Source organism: Geospiza fortis, unplaced genomic scaffold (genome assembly GCF_000277835.1).
Source record: "Geospiza fortis unplaced genomic scaffold, GeoFor_1.0 scaffold104, whole genome shotgun sequence".
NCBI classification, from domain to species: Eukaryota; Metazoa; Chordata; class Aves; order Passeriformes; family Thraupidae; genus Geospiza; species Geospiza fortis.
Window position 1 is genome coordinate 3,484,788 of NW_005054325.1, and position 15,844 is coordinate 3,500,631.

Below are 15,844 nucleotides of genomic sequence, written 5' to 3' on the forward strand. Positions count from 1 at the left end.
GTCCCCTAAGCAAGATTAGAGTGTTACTATATTGATGCAAATTTACATAAGCTATAGGACATAAAATACTTATTAGAACAAACAAACACAAAACCAAGCCCTTTACATTTGCTGGAGCTGGATCATCTCCTGTACACAAAGTGTGCAATGCTCAAAAGCCAAGCCACATTAAAGACAACTTCAGTAACTCCAACTTCAAGCAATCTATATATAGTAGTTTATGTATAAAAAAATCATTTGAGAATGCATTTTTTGAAAAAGATTAGGAATATATTGACAAATTAAAAGCATGTCATGCAGAGATTTAAGATGCTTATAAAAGCTCGAGCATAGGGGCCAACCACATCAAGGGGCTTACAGAAAACTCAGAGACTTTGAAAGCTTAAAGGACCTAATTTTTTTCATACCTTAATTATGAAGTTGCAAATAATTGTGTTTTCAGCCACATGTTCTTGACATTGCAACAAACCCAACACTGTCATTTTCTCAATTATTAGTAGACTTACTTTTCTTTAAGGAAATCCACTACTTGTTTGAAGTCTGCCACACAGTATTCTCTCTTCATATCCATGAGCACACTGTCAGAGGCTGACTGGACTGGTATGTGCAGAAAAGCATACACTCTTGGATGATTGAGAATCTTGGCCATTTCCTAAGAGTTATTAAAAGAAAAAGAAGCTTTAAAGCATTATGAATATAATACAGAAAACTCAGATTAATATATGGGGTAAGTATCAGCAGTAATACTTCTAAAATCCAAACAATACTAAATTGCCCCAGCCCAGTTTGAAACAGTAGGGACAGGTGAAAATATCTGAAAGCAATTTTTTTTAGGAGAAAATAAGAAAGCTATGAAATCAAATTTCCTTTGAGGTAACGATCACAAAGGGATCACATTCCCTATGTAGTATTGATTACACAATTAAAAGAAAATTTTAGAGGCAAAGTATTATGAAAATTGGTGATTTCAGACAGTGACTGTTTTCAGAAGATGGTAAGGGTTAGTTGCTTTCTTGTTGGAATGAAGTAACTTCTTAGATACCAACATGAGAATATCTGTAATTGGAGCATCCCTAAAGTCAGCCAGTTGCTAATTAAGGCACACCTCACGTGCAAACATGCTCCAATACTGGTCTGAAATGTTGCCTGTGTTACTTCAGAGAAAAGGACTGAAATTAAACGTGCTTGGCTATAATATGAAGAAAATTAATCAGGGGGCAGCTTAGAACTGCTTGGAAAGAGACACAGGACGTGATACATTTTGCACAAATGCAAAAGGTCGGGGGAAAAGAAAAGTAAAGGTAAGAGCAAAATGCAAAACCAAACCTCCTAATGAAAGCCAAACCAGCCTCCCAACAGAGGCTTGGCAAGGAGAAGGAATGTGAGACAGAGAATAGAATACAGTGGTCCGGTTTCTCTCCTTTTTATTATTTAACCAATTAAGGACATACAGTCAAGCAACAAAGTTTAAGTATTTTTTTAAAGTTGAAACCAACCAGCATTGAGACTGTGTGCAATATGGTACCATACTGCTTGTTAATCTTTGTCCTGCAACAAGTAAGTGAACGTGGACAAAGAACCATATTCCATGAACAACCAGGTCTTCATATACGGTTTTTGATTTTCCCTTTCTCCCTGAGCTGTGGGCATACAGGAAATGGCCTGGGACTGAGCACTGCTCTTCTGCCAGTGCTTTCTGTGTGCTCCAGTCAGGCTCACTCAGGCCATTTCTGCTGTTTTCTCTGATGGCACAGATACTCTGGCTGACAACACATACTGCTGCCATATTTACTTTTTAAGCTGCAACTATTTACAAATTCTTCCAGACCATTAATCAGCAATATTAGTCACGCATCTAGATTTTCTCTCTGTATTCCTGAAAGGCTGCCCTCGATTGTTCAAAGAGAAGGCAGACATCCTCCTGCCTTTTCATTTGCAGGAGCTCAGCTTTTAAAAGCACTGATTTTTAGAACAAGAAAAAAAATGCCGTCAATACTCACTTTTCATCTGACAAACAGATGTGTACAAAATCCAAAACTCTATCAAATCACTTCTGGAAGCAGTTTTGAAAGTTTCTGTCTAAGATCCTATTACATAAATGTCTCAGAGAAGTGGTTACATTATTCAAGGCAACAGCTACTCCATCTCAGGTATGTAAACTCAATTTGATACACAGAATTGCACACAATTTGATACACAGAAAGGCTGTGTGCAGTGAACCTGGCTCTCAGTGGAAGCTGGAGGTAGCTGGTTTCATGAAAAAAGAGTGAAGAAAAGGCCACCATGCATCCACACAGATTTTGTGTCCAATTCAAATGGAACTATACTTATCTGTGCCCTTAATAATTGTAGATGTTCAGCTAGAACATATTTTCAAAAATGAAATTGTACAGAACAAGTACCTAAAGTGGGAAACCTTCTTTTTTCAAGCTTTAGAAAATCTTGTGAATGTAATTTATATGAAGCATCCTTGTAGTCATCTGTGACTTTTCTGTTTATCAGTAATCAAATATGTTTCTAAAATAGGGAAAATATGAGCTGAAAATTAAGCTATGGACCACAAGTCTATTATTCTGCTTATCTCCTAGTTCCAAGTACTTTATTCAGTTTTCAAAAACAGATTTATGATATAAGGAACCAGTGAAAGTCATGTTTCACAACGTGCTTCTAAATCGGCCAAGTTCTTAAAAATAACTTGCCCTACAACACAGGAAAAAAAAATTCTTTGCCATTCCTCTCAAACTTTGCATCTTCTGAATAACAGACTCTTTAATATGAGATCAGTTTGTGAATTCTTTTTGAGAGTAATAAATCATTTATTAGAAATTCTAGATATGGAAGTGTTATTTTATTCCAGCTTTTGTAAGGCTGAGAATCATCTGATAGAACAAAAACCCAAACAGATTCACTGTGTCTGTTTGTTTGTGACAGAAATATCAGATTTTAAAAAACCCTACCTTGTTTTACCACAAAGTTTTGATTTTTAAAGTCACAAAGGTGGAAATTCTCTAGTTATATGAAAATGTTGGTTTTATTTCTCATATTCACCTTAAACAATGAAAATGTTATGAAGTGTGAAGAATCAAAACCAAATTCTAGAACCTCAATAGGGTTTTCCTACTCAGAGGATTCAAAAGAACCAAAGCATCCAACCAAGCCCAAGCCACTAGCTGCTGGTCTGACAGTAACATGCGGAATCCTGCTGGTCTCATTGATCTCTTTCAGGGATCTCTTTTGACTGCACTTCCTGTAAGAGGAACCAAACCAATGGTGTCCACCAGCCAGTGTTAAACAAGACTAATCAGAATTGCTTCTTCCAGTTATCCCCCATGTAAAAGAAAGAAAACGCATGTTTTCTGCAATCACTGTTGTCAGTAACTTTCAAGATTAAGAACACAATGTTGTCATTTAAAGTAATTACCCTTGGTTCTGTACGAATGGGATGCAACATGCCTGGCATTAATTAACTGAACATTTCAACTATCCCTACAGATCCCTGCATACAGTAAAAGCTACAGCTGTAAGCTCAAAAACATTATTGACTATTCCACGGCACCATTTTGGTTCAGAAAGATACTCCATATCAAAAGAACTGGCATTCTTTAGAGAGTAAATAGCTTGCCATGTGTATCAGAAATTCGCATGCAATACACACATGGTCTGTCTGGGAACACTAACACAGCCTAGCTGCTGTGGTCATGGGTTTCAGGGATCTTCTGGACAGTCAAAGCTCCTCCTGGAGATGAGGAGGTTGCAAACAGTTCTTTATACTGTGAACTCCTTTCTTTACTTGCTTTCTGTATCTAAAGCTACACAAAATGCACTGCATGTGCTTTGAATCAAAGATCCTACTGATAAACTGATTTCCCAGCAGGTACTTGAGGATTGTAACGATTAACTTTGTGAATTTAGCACAACACAAATTATTAACACAAACCAAACACAAGACAGAAATACCTGATGACCCACTGTTTCATTGTCATTCACTTCTAAGTACTGCTGGTGGTCTCAAATTTACCTTTTATAACCAGAAACTCTGAGTGAGCCACTCAGAAGGAAACAGAATAATGAATTAAACAAAAGCTTTGCAGGATTGCATCAGAAATCTGAATAAATCAATCTTTCAAACTTTGCACTGTTCAGATAGAAATATCACATTCTAACCTGTAGCTTTAAGGTAAGACTGTTCCAGTCTTATCTTTCATCCTCCCTACCACTAAAATAACACTGAAGTTCTTTGCCACATAGGTTTGATTAAATTACAACTACCCTGTACTTAACAGTCATACTTAGTCAACGCTGACAGATTTTCCCATACTACAGATTGCACATAGAATATCAGATTTCATCACTGAATAAAACTATTAGTTAACATCCCAAAGAGTATTTGAAGGACATCATGGGCTAATGCATATTTTTACTTCATCATGTCTCAACATTCTAAGCTTAACACCTATTTCCTGTTGTTTTTTTATAATTATATACATTTACTTTTTTTCTGAAGTGCTCTGCATTACTATGTATAATTACATGTTTCAGTTTAAAAAAAAACCAATAATTTTATTTCCATCTGGAAACAATAAATGAACAACGTTTTGAAACTATATCACTGTGAAAGAAACTTTCCGTCTTTCATCACAACTGAAACAGCTGATAGCCTTTTCTTGCTATTCCCTGGAATCTGATAATGTGTCTATGAATGAAGGGATGCACTACACGAAAATGAAATATCATGTAGGAACTAAAAGGTCAAAAAGTAGTACAATTTGTTTTAACCTGACTCTACAAAAATAGGTGTCATCTACATTTGGAAAATAACAATGTATGTGAAGCATCCTTTAGGATACTGATCACATATGAAATATTTTTTTCCAGTCCTTAGCAGCTGGAGTACATTAGAACACAAAGCACATTACCAGAAAGATTTCTATCTACTCAGTGTATTTTATCCTAGCAATTACAATACACAAATTTAACCACCTAGCCAGAAAATCACAACTCCTGTTTGCAATGACACCATGTGCAACCATAGAAAATTGCAGAGACAATAAACATCAATATCTGTGCATCTTTATGTCAGTACCAGCAAGCTGTTCAGACAGCAATTCTTTCCCCTTACCTAAGGCAAGCAAAAATCCAAGTATTTGAATTCTGTCTCATGTTTTGAGTCACAATAATGTGAATAGCTTGCTTGCTAGCAAAAGGATTTTGTCCTCTGCCAGCAGTGAAGCTCAAAGAAATCCTCGTCCATATGGAAACATGACAAAATGGCACTCCCTCAAAACTTCATCCCTTTGTGGCAGATATTAGTTTGGGATATGTCACGAGGGGTGTCTGCTGACTGTTGTCTTTCAGAAGCTGAGCGGTGCTACCACCAGCACAGTCTGGATGAAAATCAAGTGGCTGTGGCCCATTTTATAAATTCCTCTGCTGCAGTGCAGCTCAGGAACAGATGTGATCTTGTGATGCAGGCATGGGAATGATGACACAGTTATGATCCAGTCTGGAAAACCCATAGCAGTTTTGTTAAAACGAATGAACAGAGAACTCTCCCCCACTTCCCACCTCCTGTGACCAATGGGGCTTTAAAAAACTAAGAACATGTGGGATATCCCTGAGGACACTGGTTGGAAGGCAGTGCCTCTCCCTCATCTGTGTATGAAATGGGGGAGATGTGCTGAAGACACACGATGGGCAAGCTTAGTGGCAATCCTACCCTATGTAACATGACATGACATGCTCAGGTCTTTATCCTGTCATTAGGATAAAGTCAGGTCACACTGGAGCAGTTAAAAGCCCATGCAATTCTAGCCAATGTAATTTGAACCTTCAAATCAAATCTTCGGGTTGCCAGATGGAGGGCAAAAATCTGTTTTGCCATATGGGAAAAATGCCTTCTACATTACCAAACAGAAAACTGGTATTAGCTCAGGCGACCCTTGGAAGTGGATATAAACCAGACTGCAAGCTGTGATTTGCTGATAGGAAAACTAGCCGTGAGAGTCATATGCTCAGCCCTAGCTGCTCCCAGCTGTTCTCTTAGGTGTGGGATCTCTCTACTGCTTCCAGCCTCAGAAAACAGACAAACCATGGCTAGCTAAGCAACTTTTCCCTCCCTCACAGCTTAATAAATGTTAAGCCTAATCTCTTAAAAAAACAAGGCAAACCATAACATACCAAAACCACCTAATATGCCTTGAAGAGCTTGCCACATCTTCCTTTATTAAACAACAGCACAAGCTAACTCAAGTTCCTGCACAAGAAGTGATACTCAGATAATATCACAATACAGTAACTGCATTTCACCATCCAAAGCTTCAGCTGAAATTTTTCACATCTCTTCCCATGAGTCAGTGCACAAAGAAAACACACAGCACCAAATAAGCTAGGTACCTGCTTTGTAAACACAAAAATATCAAGAATTCTCCTATTTTGTTAAAAGGTGGATATGGTTCTTTCTAAATATACATCTTATACCCAAGAATATAAAGGAATTTCTTGCACAGTACCATTTATTCACATTTTCTGACAAAACCAGTAACTCCCAGTACAGATATCTTAAATCTTGGTTCCTGAAGCTCTTCACAATAAGCAAGCTGGCTTCCCTGTCACAATTTGCTTCCAGTATTAAAGCAGACTGACTTTACATTGGGTAGAATGTTAAGCATCAGCATCTCCGTTGGGTGGATTGCTTATTACTCAGCCTGTGATGAGCCATGAGCCCAAGCACATCTGAGTCTCCACCTCACCAAAACAGAGTTGATTCAGTGACACTTTCAGCATTATACCACACTGATTTCTGTGCACCATGCAGGAAAATGGTTCAGTGCTTTCAAAGATGAGAACTGTTATTGCTGCTGCTGCAGCCATCGTTACAATCCTAAAAAGCCTTTGTGGAGCTTCAGAGTGCTGTTTGTCCAGTTCCAAAAATTGATTCATTTTAAGGTAAAGTATACATTTCATTAATGGTTAGAGCAATGGTTTAATGACTTCAAACCAGCCAACCAAAGAGCTAATAATAATTAGCTAATAATAATTAGCTAATAATAATTGTGAAATTATTAATTCTGACATGCAAGAAAATACACTTTTTAAAAAATTTTCTCTATGGTCCTCCCTCATTTCTCATCATTAAGCACTCCTCAAATGAAATATTTTCTCCCAGAAGTAAATTAATACTCCTTTTTTCAATATGTCTTAGAAACACCTATTTGGAAGGTCCCTAGAAAGGTGATTTATGGCAATAGCACACTGCTACTTCAAATAACTCTGTCTCAATCATACTTTATGCTAATAAAACCTTGAAAACTAATTAGAGCATAGAGAGGCACACACAATAGGCAAGTAGGATTGTCACACTACCTTTTTGTTTTCAGAAAGCTGAATGAGTGAAATGAATTGCTAGTTTCATCCATACTATAAATTTGTTCTCCAGCTCAAAAATGAGAATCTCATAGGACAGAAAAGAATTGATGGTTTCTGCTCAGAAGGAAGACATAGAATGAATTGCACACCTTCCTCCAGAGTTCACTTGTACCAAGACAGGGCAGTGCCAGGGAGCCTCTCTATTCTTTCCCTTCATTTCAAACAAGCAAGTACGAGATCTAAAATAGCACAGGTTCCAGTGGAAGGAAAACACTGGAAGGTTTTAATCAAAACTTAAACCTTTAGGCAAATACTATCACTTTCTTTTGTGAGCTGACCTAAATTTCATAGTAAAACCGAATTAAAATATTGCAAACCATAATGACTAGATTTATATCATAGAATTCACATTTTTCAGTAACCCTTGCCATTTGATAGAGCTAAACCAATTGAATCCAAGAATGAGAAGAGATTTTACATCTTTTCCTTGATTAACAGTGGTACAACAACACAAAGCAAATATTACTGTGCAGTTTTATTGAAATTTCTAGAACACAATGTATTTTATTTTTCTCATTTTTAAAGAAAATCTTCACCTCAAGAAAATCAACCTTTTCTTTTTAACAAATGCCAAAGCCTAACGAAGCAAGCAGTCTTACTGAAGATTATGTAGATGATGCTGCAAAGCACAGGGAATGTGACAGCTCATCTATCAAAGAAAACAAAAGGGTTTATGCATCTAAACTAAATAGAAGCTTTTGAAACAGCATGGAGAGTAGTTGGTAGGACTTTACTTATTATAATATAAATAACTACAGAAGTGAGATGCTATTTGTTTAACAATGAATGCAGAAATATTAAAAGAAGATGGCACAGTTTTTTATGCAAGCTCCAAATTTGACAATAGCTTCTACCTCAATGCCTTGAAGTGCATGGCAACTGATAAAAATCCTACTTTTATTTAGCACAAATGCACTATCCCATATATGCATTGCCCATTCTTTTAACATATTGCTCAATTACTGGTGATTTTTATTTTCTGCTAGTAAAATAGTAATTCACCAGCAGCTCCGGTTCCAAAGGACTGCTGAGATGAGACAGTATTGTAAGTAATTGACAGCCTGACACTCAGCACAAGATTGAGTGTGGATCTGTCTGCATTTAAATACTCTTCATTCTCAGGCAGTCTAACAAGCAAGAGCAACATTCATATGAGCAAATCATAATTAAGGTACAACTAATATGCACAGATTTAACTGGTCAAGCAGTGTGCTACTTAATGTCAACCCCTTTTTGCAATACCAGTTTTTATTCACAGATTATTAAATATAGAAGAGCACTAGATGCATGCATAAAATATTCTGTTGTGATAGAAAACTGAATTTTGCATAAATAAAGCCATTTTTTTATGTATCTCAAAGCATTTTTTCTACTAGTGTTATAAAGAACATGAGCTCCATTCTCAACAACACAAATATTCCCTTCCATGTTGTCTGGAAGGAAACATTTATTGTCCAAAGTTCACAATTGGCTAAGGTTTTTGAGAGAACCCAATATTCACAAATACAGCATAAAACCTTCAGGAAGAGTAAAATGGGTTCTTATTTTGACATTTATTAAGCCAAATCATATTCTACCAGCTGGAAACGAACATGTCACCAAGCATTTACAGACGTTAGGATCTGCTGTGTGTGTGATGTTAGAATTCTAGATTAGAGAAAATGGCATGACAAAATGTATCCCAAAGCACAGCAGAGTTTCATCCATTTCCCAACTCCATAATATAAAAAAGTACATTGACTCTGGGGTGAGCTCATGTTCCCATGACACTATGTCTTAAGAAGTAATTTAAAGGAAATGTGCTATATTTGAAAACCCCAAAGACAAAGAATGCTTTGAGAGGAAGTACAGGAGAGACAGACCGTTTTAGTACTAAAAAATAAAAAGCAGGAATATAGAGAGTTAGCAAAGATGCACATACAGCTTCCATAGGACAAACAAGCATTTAACATAATACCAAAGGAAATAGTAAACATCCCTTCATACCTCACCTTTTATTTTTTTCAGAAGGACAGAGGCAATTGCCCCATCCACCTCTCTTTAGTATCTGAGGTTCCTTTCAATTATACTGCTAGCAAAACAGACACAGTTTGCATAGAGACAACTTTGTAATTACAGCAAGAAAAAGTTGCATGGTCCACCGAGTACAAAACACTACAAAACTCACGGTAATAAGAAAGCAGGGGCTTAACTATTCATTTATTTAAATGTATGCTGCAGTTTTCATTTTTTCTGGTCAAATCAACAGATTTTAATTGGCACTTTCAAAAGCAGCAGTCTATGAAAATGACAAAAAATAATACTAGAAACAAAGCAAATACATGCCCTAAAGTCCTTTTAATTCTTGAAATTATGCTGCCCTTTCATTTGCCATTGAGGAATGTGTGCATATTATTCCCTTTTTAAATGCATTTCAAATCAGCTTACACTCGAGGTTATTCAAAACTTGAGCTTATGTACAACGCTCAAAAACGCTTGGTGCACTGAAAGGAAAAAAAGGACAACAGAGAAAAAAGAAAAGTGAATTAGTAATTTTACTGTAATACTGTAACAATTTCCTATGTGCTGTGTCAGGGCACATTTGAGGGAGCCATCTGTAGGGTATCAGCTTCAATGAGGTTAAGAAACACAAACACTGAGCTGACACGAAAAATCAAAGCAAAAGAGCAAAGAAATACTACTGCAACTTGTGGTACACTTGGCACACCTTCTGCATTTAAAGGCTCTGCTGCCATGCAGACTCCATCTCAATGGCTGGTGTATCACTCAAATGTCCTGAATTAATAACGGAGATACAGCCCACAGATGGCATATAGTATGGTTTGAGACAGACTCATTTTGACAGGTGACAAAGACGACTACTCATCTAGTCATGTGAAATTAAGCACTTACGGGAATGGCAGGTGTGAACTGCCTCCTTTATACAGATTTGGAAGCATCCCATCACTCACAGAAAGTGCCGTACTAAAATCCCAGACAATTCTGGGATTATGTTAAATCCACAGAGGATGCAAGCTAAGGCTGAGATGTGAGTCCCTGCCCTTTTGCAGTCTGGATGATCTAAAGTCCCTTGTGATTTGGACAGAGCCCTGGATACTTAAAAAGAAAATTAAGTTTCAACCCAAGGAAAAGTGAAATATAGTCAAGGCAAAATCAGTATCTAACACTATGCCACGAACATTAATTTCAAGCTGGTATACATTTCACCTTATTTTTTACTTTTCAGACTAATTCGCACTCATCATTTATCTACTACCATTGCTTTAATGGATTTTTTCCCAGCCCTCCCTTTCCATCAGTCACTGGAAGTGGATGTTAAACACTGTCTCACCAGAGCACTAGCGAGTAGCTTCATAATATGACTGGGGAAGAAATATCTGGAGGTTACCTCTAAAGCAGGGTGTATTCCTTATGTACTTTTACTACATGTTGATACCATGGGGTGATAAAAATCTTTGACATCTGGCAGTGTGTGTAACTAGAGAAGTAGCTCTGTGCAAAGACATATGGGCAAGAATACACAGGGAAACCACACACAAATACATTCCTTGCAGGTTTTTCTAGGACTATATGAAACAAAAAAAAATTCTGGGGCAAATTATTTTTCTCTGGCCATAGTCCATGTCTGTTTATTAAAATTTTCTTCCATGTAGATAAAATCCCATGTTTTCCTCAATGTCATGTTGCATCAACATTTTAAGATAGGACAGACACCAGGCAAGGGCAAGGGCATGTCTCAAAAGCTTCAGTTTGAGACCAACCTTGAAATAAGCAAGATATATGCTTCATGGTGTACCCATTCAAACAGACTACTAAGACTGTGAGAGCACTTTGGAAAATGCAAACACTATCTCCATTGCTTGGCCAGGTTTTCTCTGAGAGGAAAACTGAGGATGCCTCCTGCAGGTAAACCAAACTCCAACTTCTTTCTCAGTCTTAGTGACACAGCTAAGAGTTTGAGTCTCTGGTCCTTCAGTTTCTTTGAACAACCCAAAGAATCCTCTCTGTCATAACAGCAAACCTCAAGCTGGAGAATTCCTGCCAGGATTTGCTGTGTTCACTTTGATGTGCCCACTGAAAGCAGCAGTGAAATTTTAAAATGCAGTTCCTCATGCTCCCTTCACAGCCATTGGTTCGTTCAGTCTGGGGTGAACTTCATAGTGGACAAACTAAATTAGCTTCCAAGGAAATCAGAGCAGTAGCCATACTCCAGGTTCACTGTGAATGTACTCCATCCATAAGGGTGGAAACAGCAGGATTCAAACTAATGGTAGGTCTTTGAAACAGGTTGGATCACAAGTAGTGGGAAAGTTTGATTAAGAGAATTACATTTATTTTAAAGTAAAGAGTCCAAAATGCAGATAAATTTAGACATAGTGGCTTCACTACCAAATTCTGTGTTTTCCTCATCTCCTCTTCATACTTCATACTATGCACTAATGTAAGCACAGACGTCATCTGCGGCTAAAGAAAACAGCAGATAAAAAATCTAGTCGTTTAGATTATACCCTGAATAATTATGATAAAGGCTCTTTGTAATGACATAGGTTAGTATCCAGCATGCCAAAAAGCATCTAATATTTTGCATGACTATAAAACATTGCATGGTTCCAAATATATCTTTATTTTTAGACAAGAAGGCCCAAGTCAATGCAGAATTTATAATTTGAAAGCATGTGTCTGCTTCTCATCCCAAGACTATTCATGCTACAAAAGGCACTACTACAACATTTACCGAATAAAAAACTGAAGTACTAAATGGTCAGACTGCAAAACACAAGCATAGTAAGGATTTCCATGAGATTAACAGTATCCTCTGAAATGACACACATCTTCAAGTACAAAATGGCATTTATCTGACAGCAGTACCTGAAGGCACTGGTTATGCTATTTTAAATTATATGAAAACTCTAACTGACTCCCTACCTGAAACAAACTTGAGTTTGAATGGCCACTGGCCCAGGCCCCCAAACCTACCAAGCCTTCCAGTGTAAGAGCCTTAATGCCCATCACAAGTGCTCACAGCTTTCCTTTGCCCCCTGCTCTACTCTATTCCCACCACTCCTGACCCAAGGGAAGCTGTCTTCCTCATCCTCCTCCTCCTCTCCTTGTGCTGGCCTCCATCAGCGGAACAGCAGAGCTGTTGGCTACCACTTCTTAGTGGAGACTATGAAACTGATTCCCAGACACTGAGGCAGATGAAACACTCTCACCTGCAGATAAGCTCCAATAAATATGGAAGAAAAGTGAATGAATCAAAATTTTTGCTTTTAGGCTGAGTCTCTAGGGAAGCTCTGTCCAGATCTCAAAATTAATTTCTACCTTTAGAGGACTACTGTTGCTCTATACCACATATCATTTCTAAAGTGAAACAAACCCCTGCTGAGCAGTTGCATGTGTACAATTGTATGCCAAAAATGTCTGTTTTTTTAAAAAAGATACATGATTGGAATGATTTTGTCCTCTGTATTGCATACAAAAAGTGACACAAGATTAGTACATTTTCCCAGGCAATTTTTTTTCACAGAAAGCCAAACAACATCATAATTAGAAAGATGACTTCTACAAAAAAATCAATTAATAAAACACAGCACCTTTTAAAACAATTAATGAAAGATGTTTGCAATAAATAACACATCTTCATATCTTAGGAGATAACAAATCTACATCTGGATTTTATCCTAATTAACTGACATGAGGGTTAATCAGCTTCTCACTTAATTCTAGTTTTTTAAACAAATTACAGTTTTACCCTTTCCTCAACTGGGAAATTAAAAACATGTTGCCCATAAAAAGTTTCTTCTGTTTGGTGAAAACGTATACAGGAGACTGCTTACATTCCCCAGTGATCCTTCAGAGAAAAGTCTGGTAAACTTGGAAGAGGAGATTAAATAGAAATGCAGAAAGCAAAATAAATTGTCGCTAATTTAGTTTGACAAATCAGCAAAATTATGTCACAAAATTTCAAGATCAGAAATTCTTGGTCACACGTGAAACACAGAAATGTGATTGATTAATGCTTAGAAAAATCATATAAATTGGAAACTGTGTGGAACACTGAAGAGGATGAACAACAGTAGATGTTGCTACTGCACAAAAACGCTGCTGCACACAAACACATGTTCTGCACAGCAACATTCAAGACACACGTTTTCAATAGGCTTCCATGAATTCCTCTGCTTTTGCCATAACACCTAAAGATGCATTTTCAAAGAGATAAGAGTACTTTTCCTAAATATGAGTCAGGTAAAAAAGTAAGTCCTACCTACAGCACCTTCTGGAAAATTTAGAAACAGGAAGAGTAGATATCCTAAATTTACAGATTTGTGACATGTTCACACTTACTATGATGGAAGGAAAGCAACATTCTTTCCATTTTTCTTGGATTATATCAAGAGTGCCCCTTATCTCAGCAGAGCAGTTTGTTATTTACAGCAACTGATTTTTTCTATTTTTTTAAGCTTTGAGAGCACTCACACAATGACCAGCAGTGACAAAAGCAGCAGTCGATGCCAAAACACTTTTAATAATGTGAACGAAAAATGAAAGCAAAGGAACTAACTTTGAAAATTGCTAAAAGCTTGATTTGCTTTTGTACAAGATGCCGAAAAATGTTAAAATACAAAAAGAAAAGAAGAAAAGCTTGTGGCAGATATGAGAGTCCCAGACACAATGCAAATTCTCAAAAACACTATTACACTGCTTCCTAAAGGCTCCTATTCAGAGTGCTGAGTTAAAAGCCTCTCTTAGTGAAGTATATGCTAAACCAAAGAATTCAATAACAACCCAGGAAGTTTCTTGCAACTTTCTGCAGTTCAAATCCTTTAGCTGGTGAAGTGAAAACCTGCTTATTGCTACCAAGATGAGATTCCTCTGGTCCACATGCTTCAACAATAGGCAAGATGCAGTTATAGCACTCTGATGAGAAAATACTGTCCTTGACATCTTAAGAAAACACAAGTGCGACTATTACTGTTACATGATATTTGGGAAAGCAGCGTGGATACCAGCTACTTATCTGGGTATTAAACATGCACACGGTTACAACATTTACTTTCAACTACATCCTTCCCTCCTTTTTTCCTCCTCTTTACATTTATGTTCATTCTGTGGACAGTTTCTAGGAATTTCAATAAATTCATTTGGTGACAGAATCCATCAAAACCAACCTACCTTTCAGAAGAAACTCACTTCCTCCTCTGCATGACTAAGCTACTCTTTCAAATTCACATTGTTATATACTTCAAATTTCATTGAACTGCTTTGTTACATTTATTTTAAACACATTAGTTACATTTATTGCATTTATTAGTTGATTAGATATAAGCTTAATTTCTATTTCTTATCATGGAAGTTCTAAACACGCTAAAAATACGATAATGAATGCATCACTGAGTGAGATCATCATATAGTGTTTCTAGAAATACTTGTCTGAGGTGCAGCAGGAAGAAAAATTCAATCCCATAGTTCATCACTTGCAAATGACATTTCCTTTTGTTCTTGGAAACACTAGATATACACACAAATGAACATCACTACAATAAAGTCCTACATGTCAGAGATCTCAGTAATATTATAATTCCAAAATTACTTGAGGATCTTATTATCTCAATAACTTGCTGTGCCAGGCAAATGGCTTTACACTGTTAGTCTAATGTTGTAAACGCATTTTAAGTCTATAATGTTTTTAAGCTACTGCTTAAAATGAAAGACACTTCACACAAGGTTCCATGCTGACTCACTCAATGAATGTCCGTGTCGGCATATAAATGATTCCTTTTCTTCCTTACCTCCAGATGCTCTAAAATATAGGGAGGGTTTGTCATGCCAAGCCTCAGCATAGCTCCCTCAGGAATAACTTCAACCAGCTTCCACAGAAGCGTGGGGAGGTCTGTGCCAATGTCTCTGCCATAAGCCCCTGTGTCTTCACTGGTCAGCCATATCTCACAAACACCCTCTGTGAATAAAAGAAAGAGATAATTAACAAATCTGTTTTAGAGCTGTTTATTTTATCATACAGCTGCTCACTCTTTTAAATGCAGTATTTCACATGGCTATTATGCAGCCAGACTGGGTATTCAATTGTAAAGGGGAGGGAAGGAGAAGGAAGGCTTATCCCATGGGTAGCAGTGGGTTATTAAGTTCATTTTATAAGCACAAGAGTGCTACAACAATGCTGTAAATTATCATTGCTGTGGAGTGATTAACATTCACAGCCAATGACTAATTCTGTGCTGCCTCTACAGCAAGTCAGACAAGTTTAATACTCTGTTTTATTTTTTGAGTCTAATTCATTAAACACCGCAAGAGACATCACCCAAGCAGAGTTTGCACTAATGGTTATTACAGTAGTTAGCTTATTAACTGGTAAGCTTCCAGTGAGCAAAACCAGCTGTAAAGCAGCATCACTGACATTCCT

The 15,844-nt window shown here is 37.1% G+C and overlaps 1 protein-coding gene across 2 annotated transcripts in view; it reads right to left on the reverse strand.

Moving 5' to 3' along the window:
• The window catches only part of CDKAL1 (CDK5 regulatory subunit associated protein 1 like 1), a 376,797-nt gene that overhangs the window by 128,725 nt on the left and 232,228 nt on the right, over window positions 1-15,844 (reverse strand). For both annotated transcript variants that reach the window (XM_005420967.2, XM_031056967.1), the window contains exons 9-10: window positions 15,216-15,382; window positions 507-652 (exon numbers count right to left, since the gene is read on the reverse strand). In XM_005420967.2, the coding sequence (XP_005421024.1) occupies window positions 507-652; window positions 15,216-15,382 (313 nt within the window). The remainder of the gene's footprint in view (window positions 1-506; window positions 653-15,215; window positions 15,383-15,844) is intronic.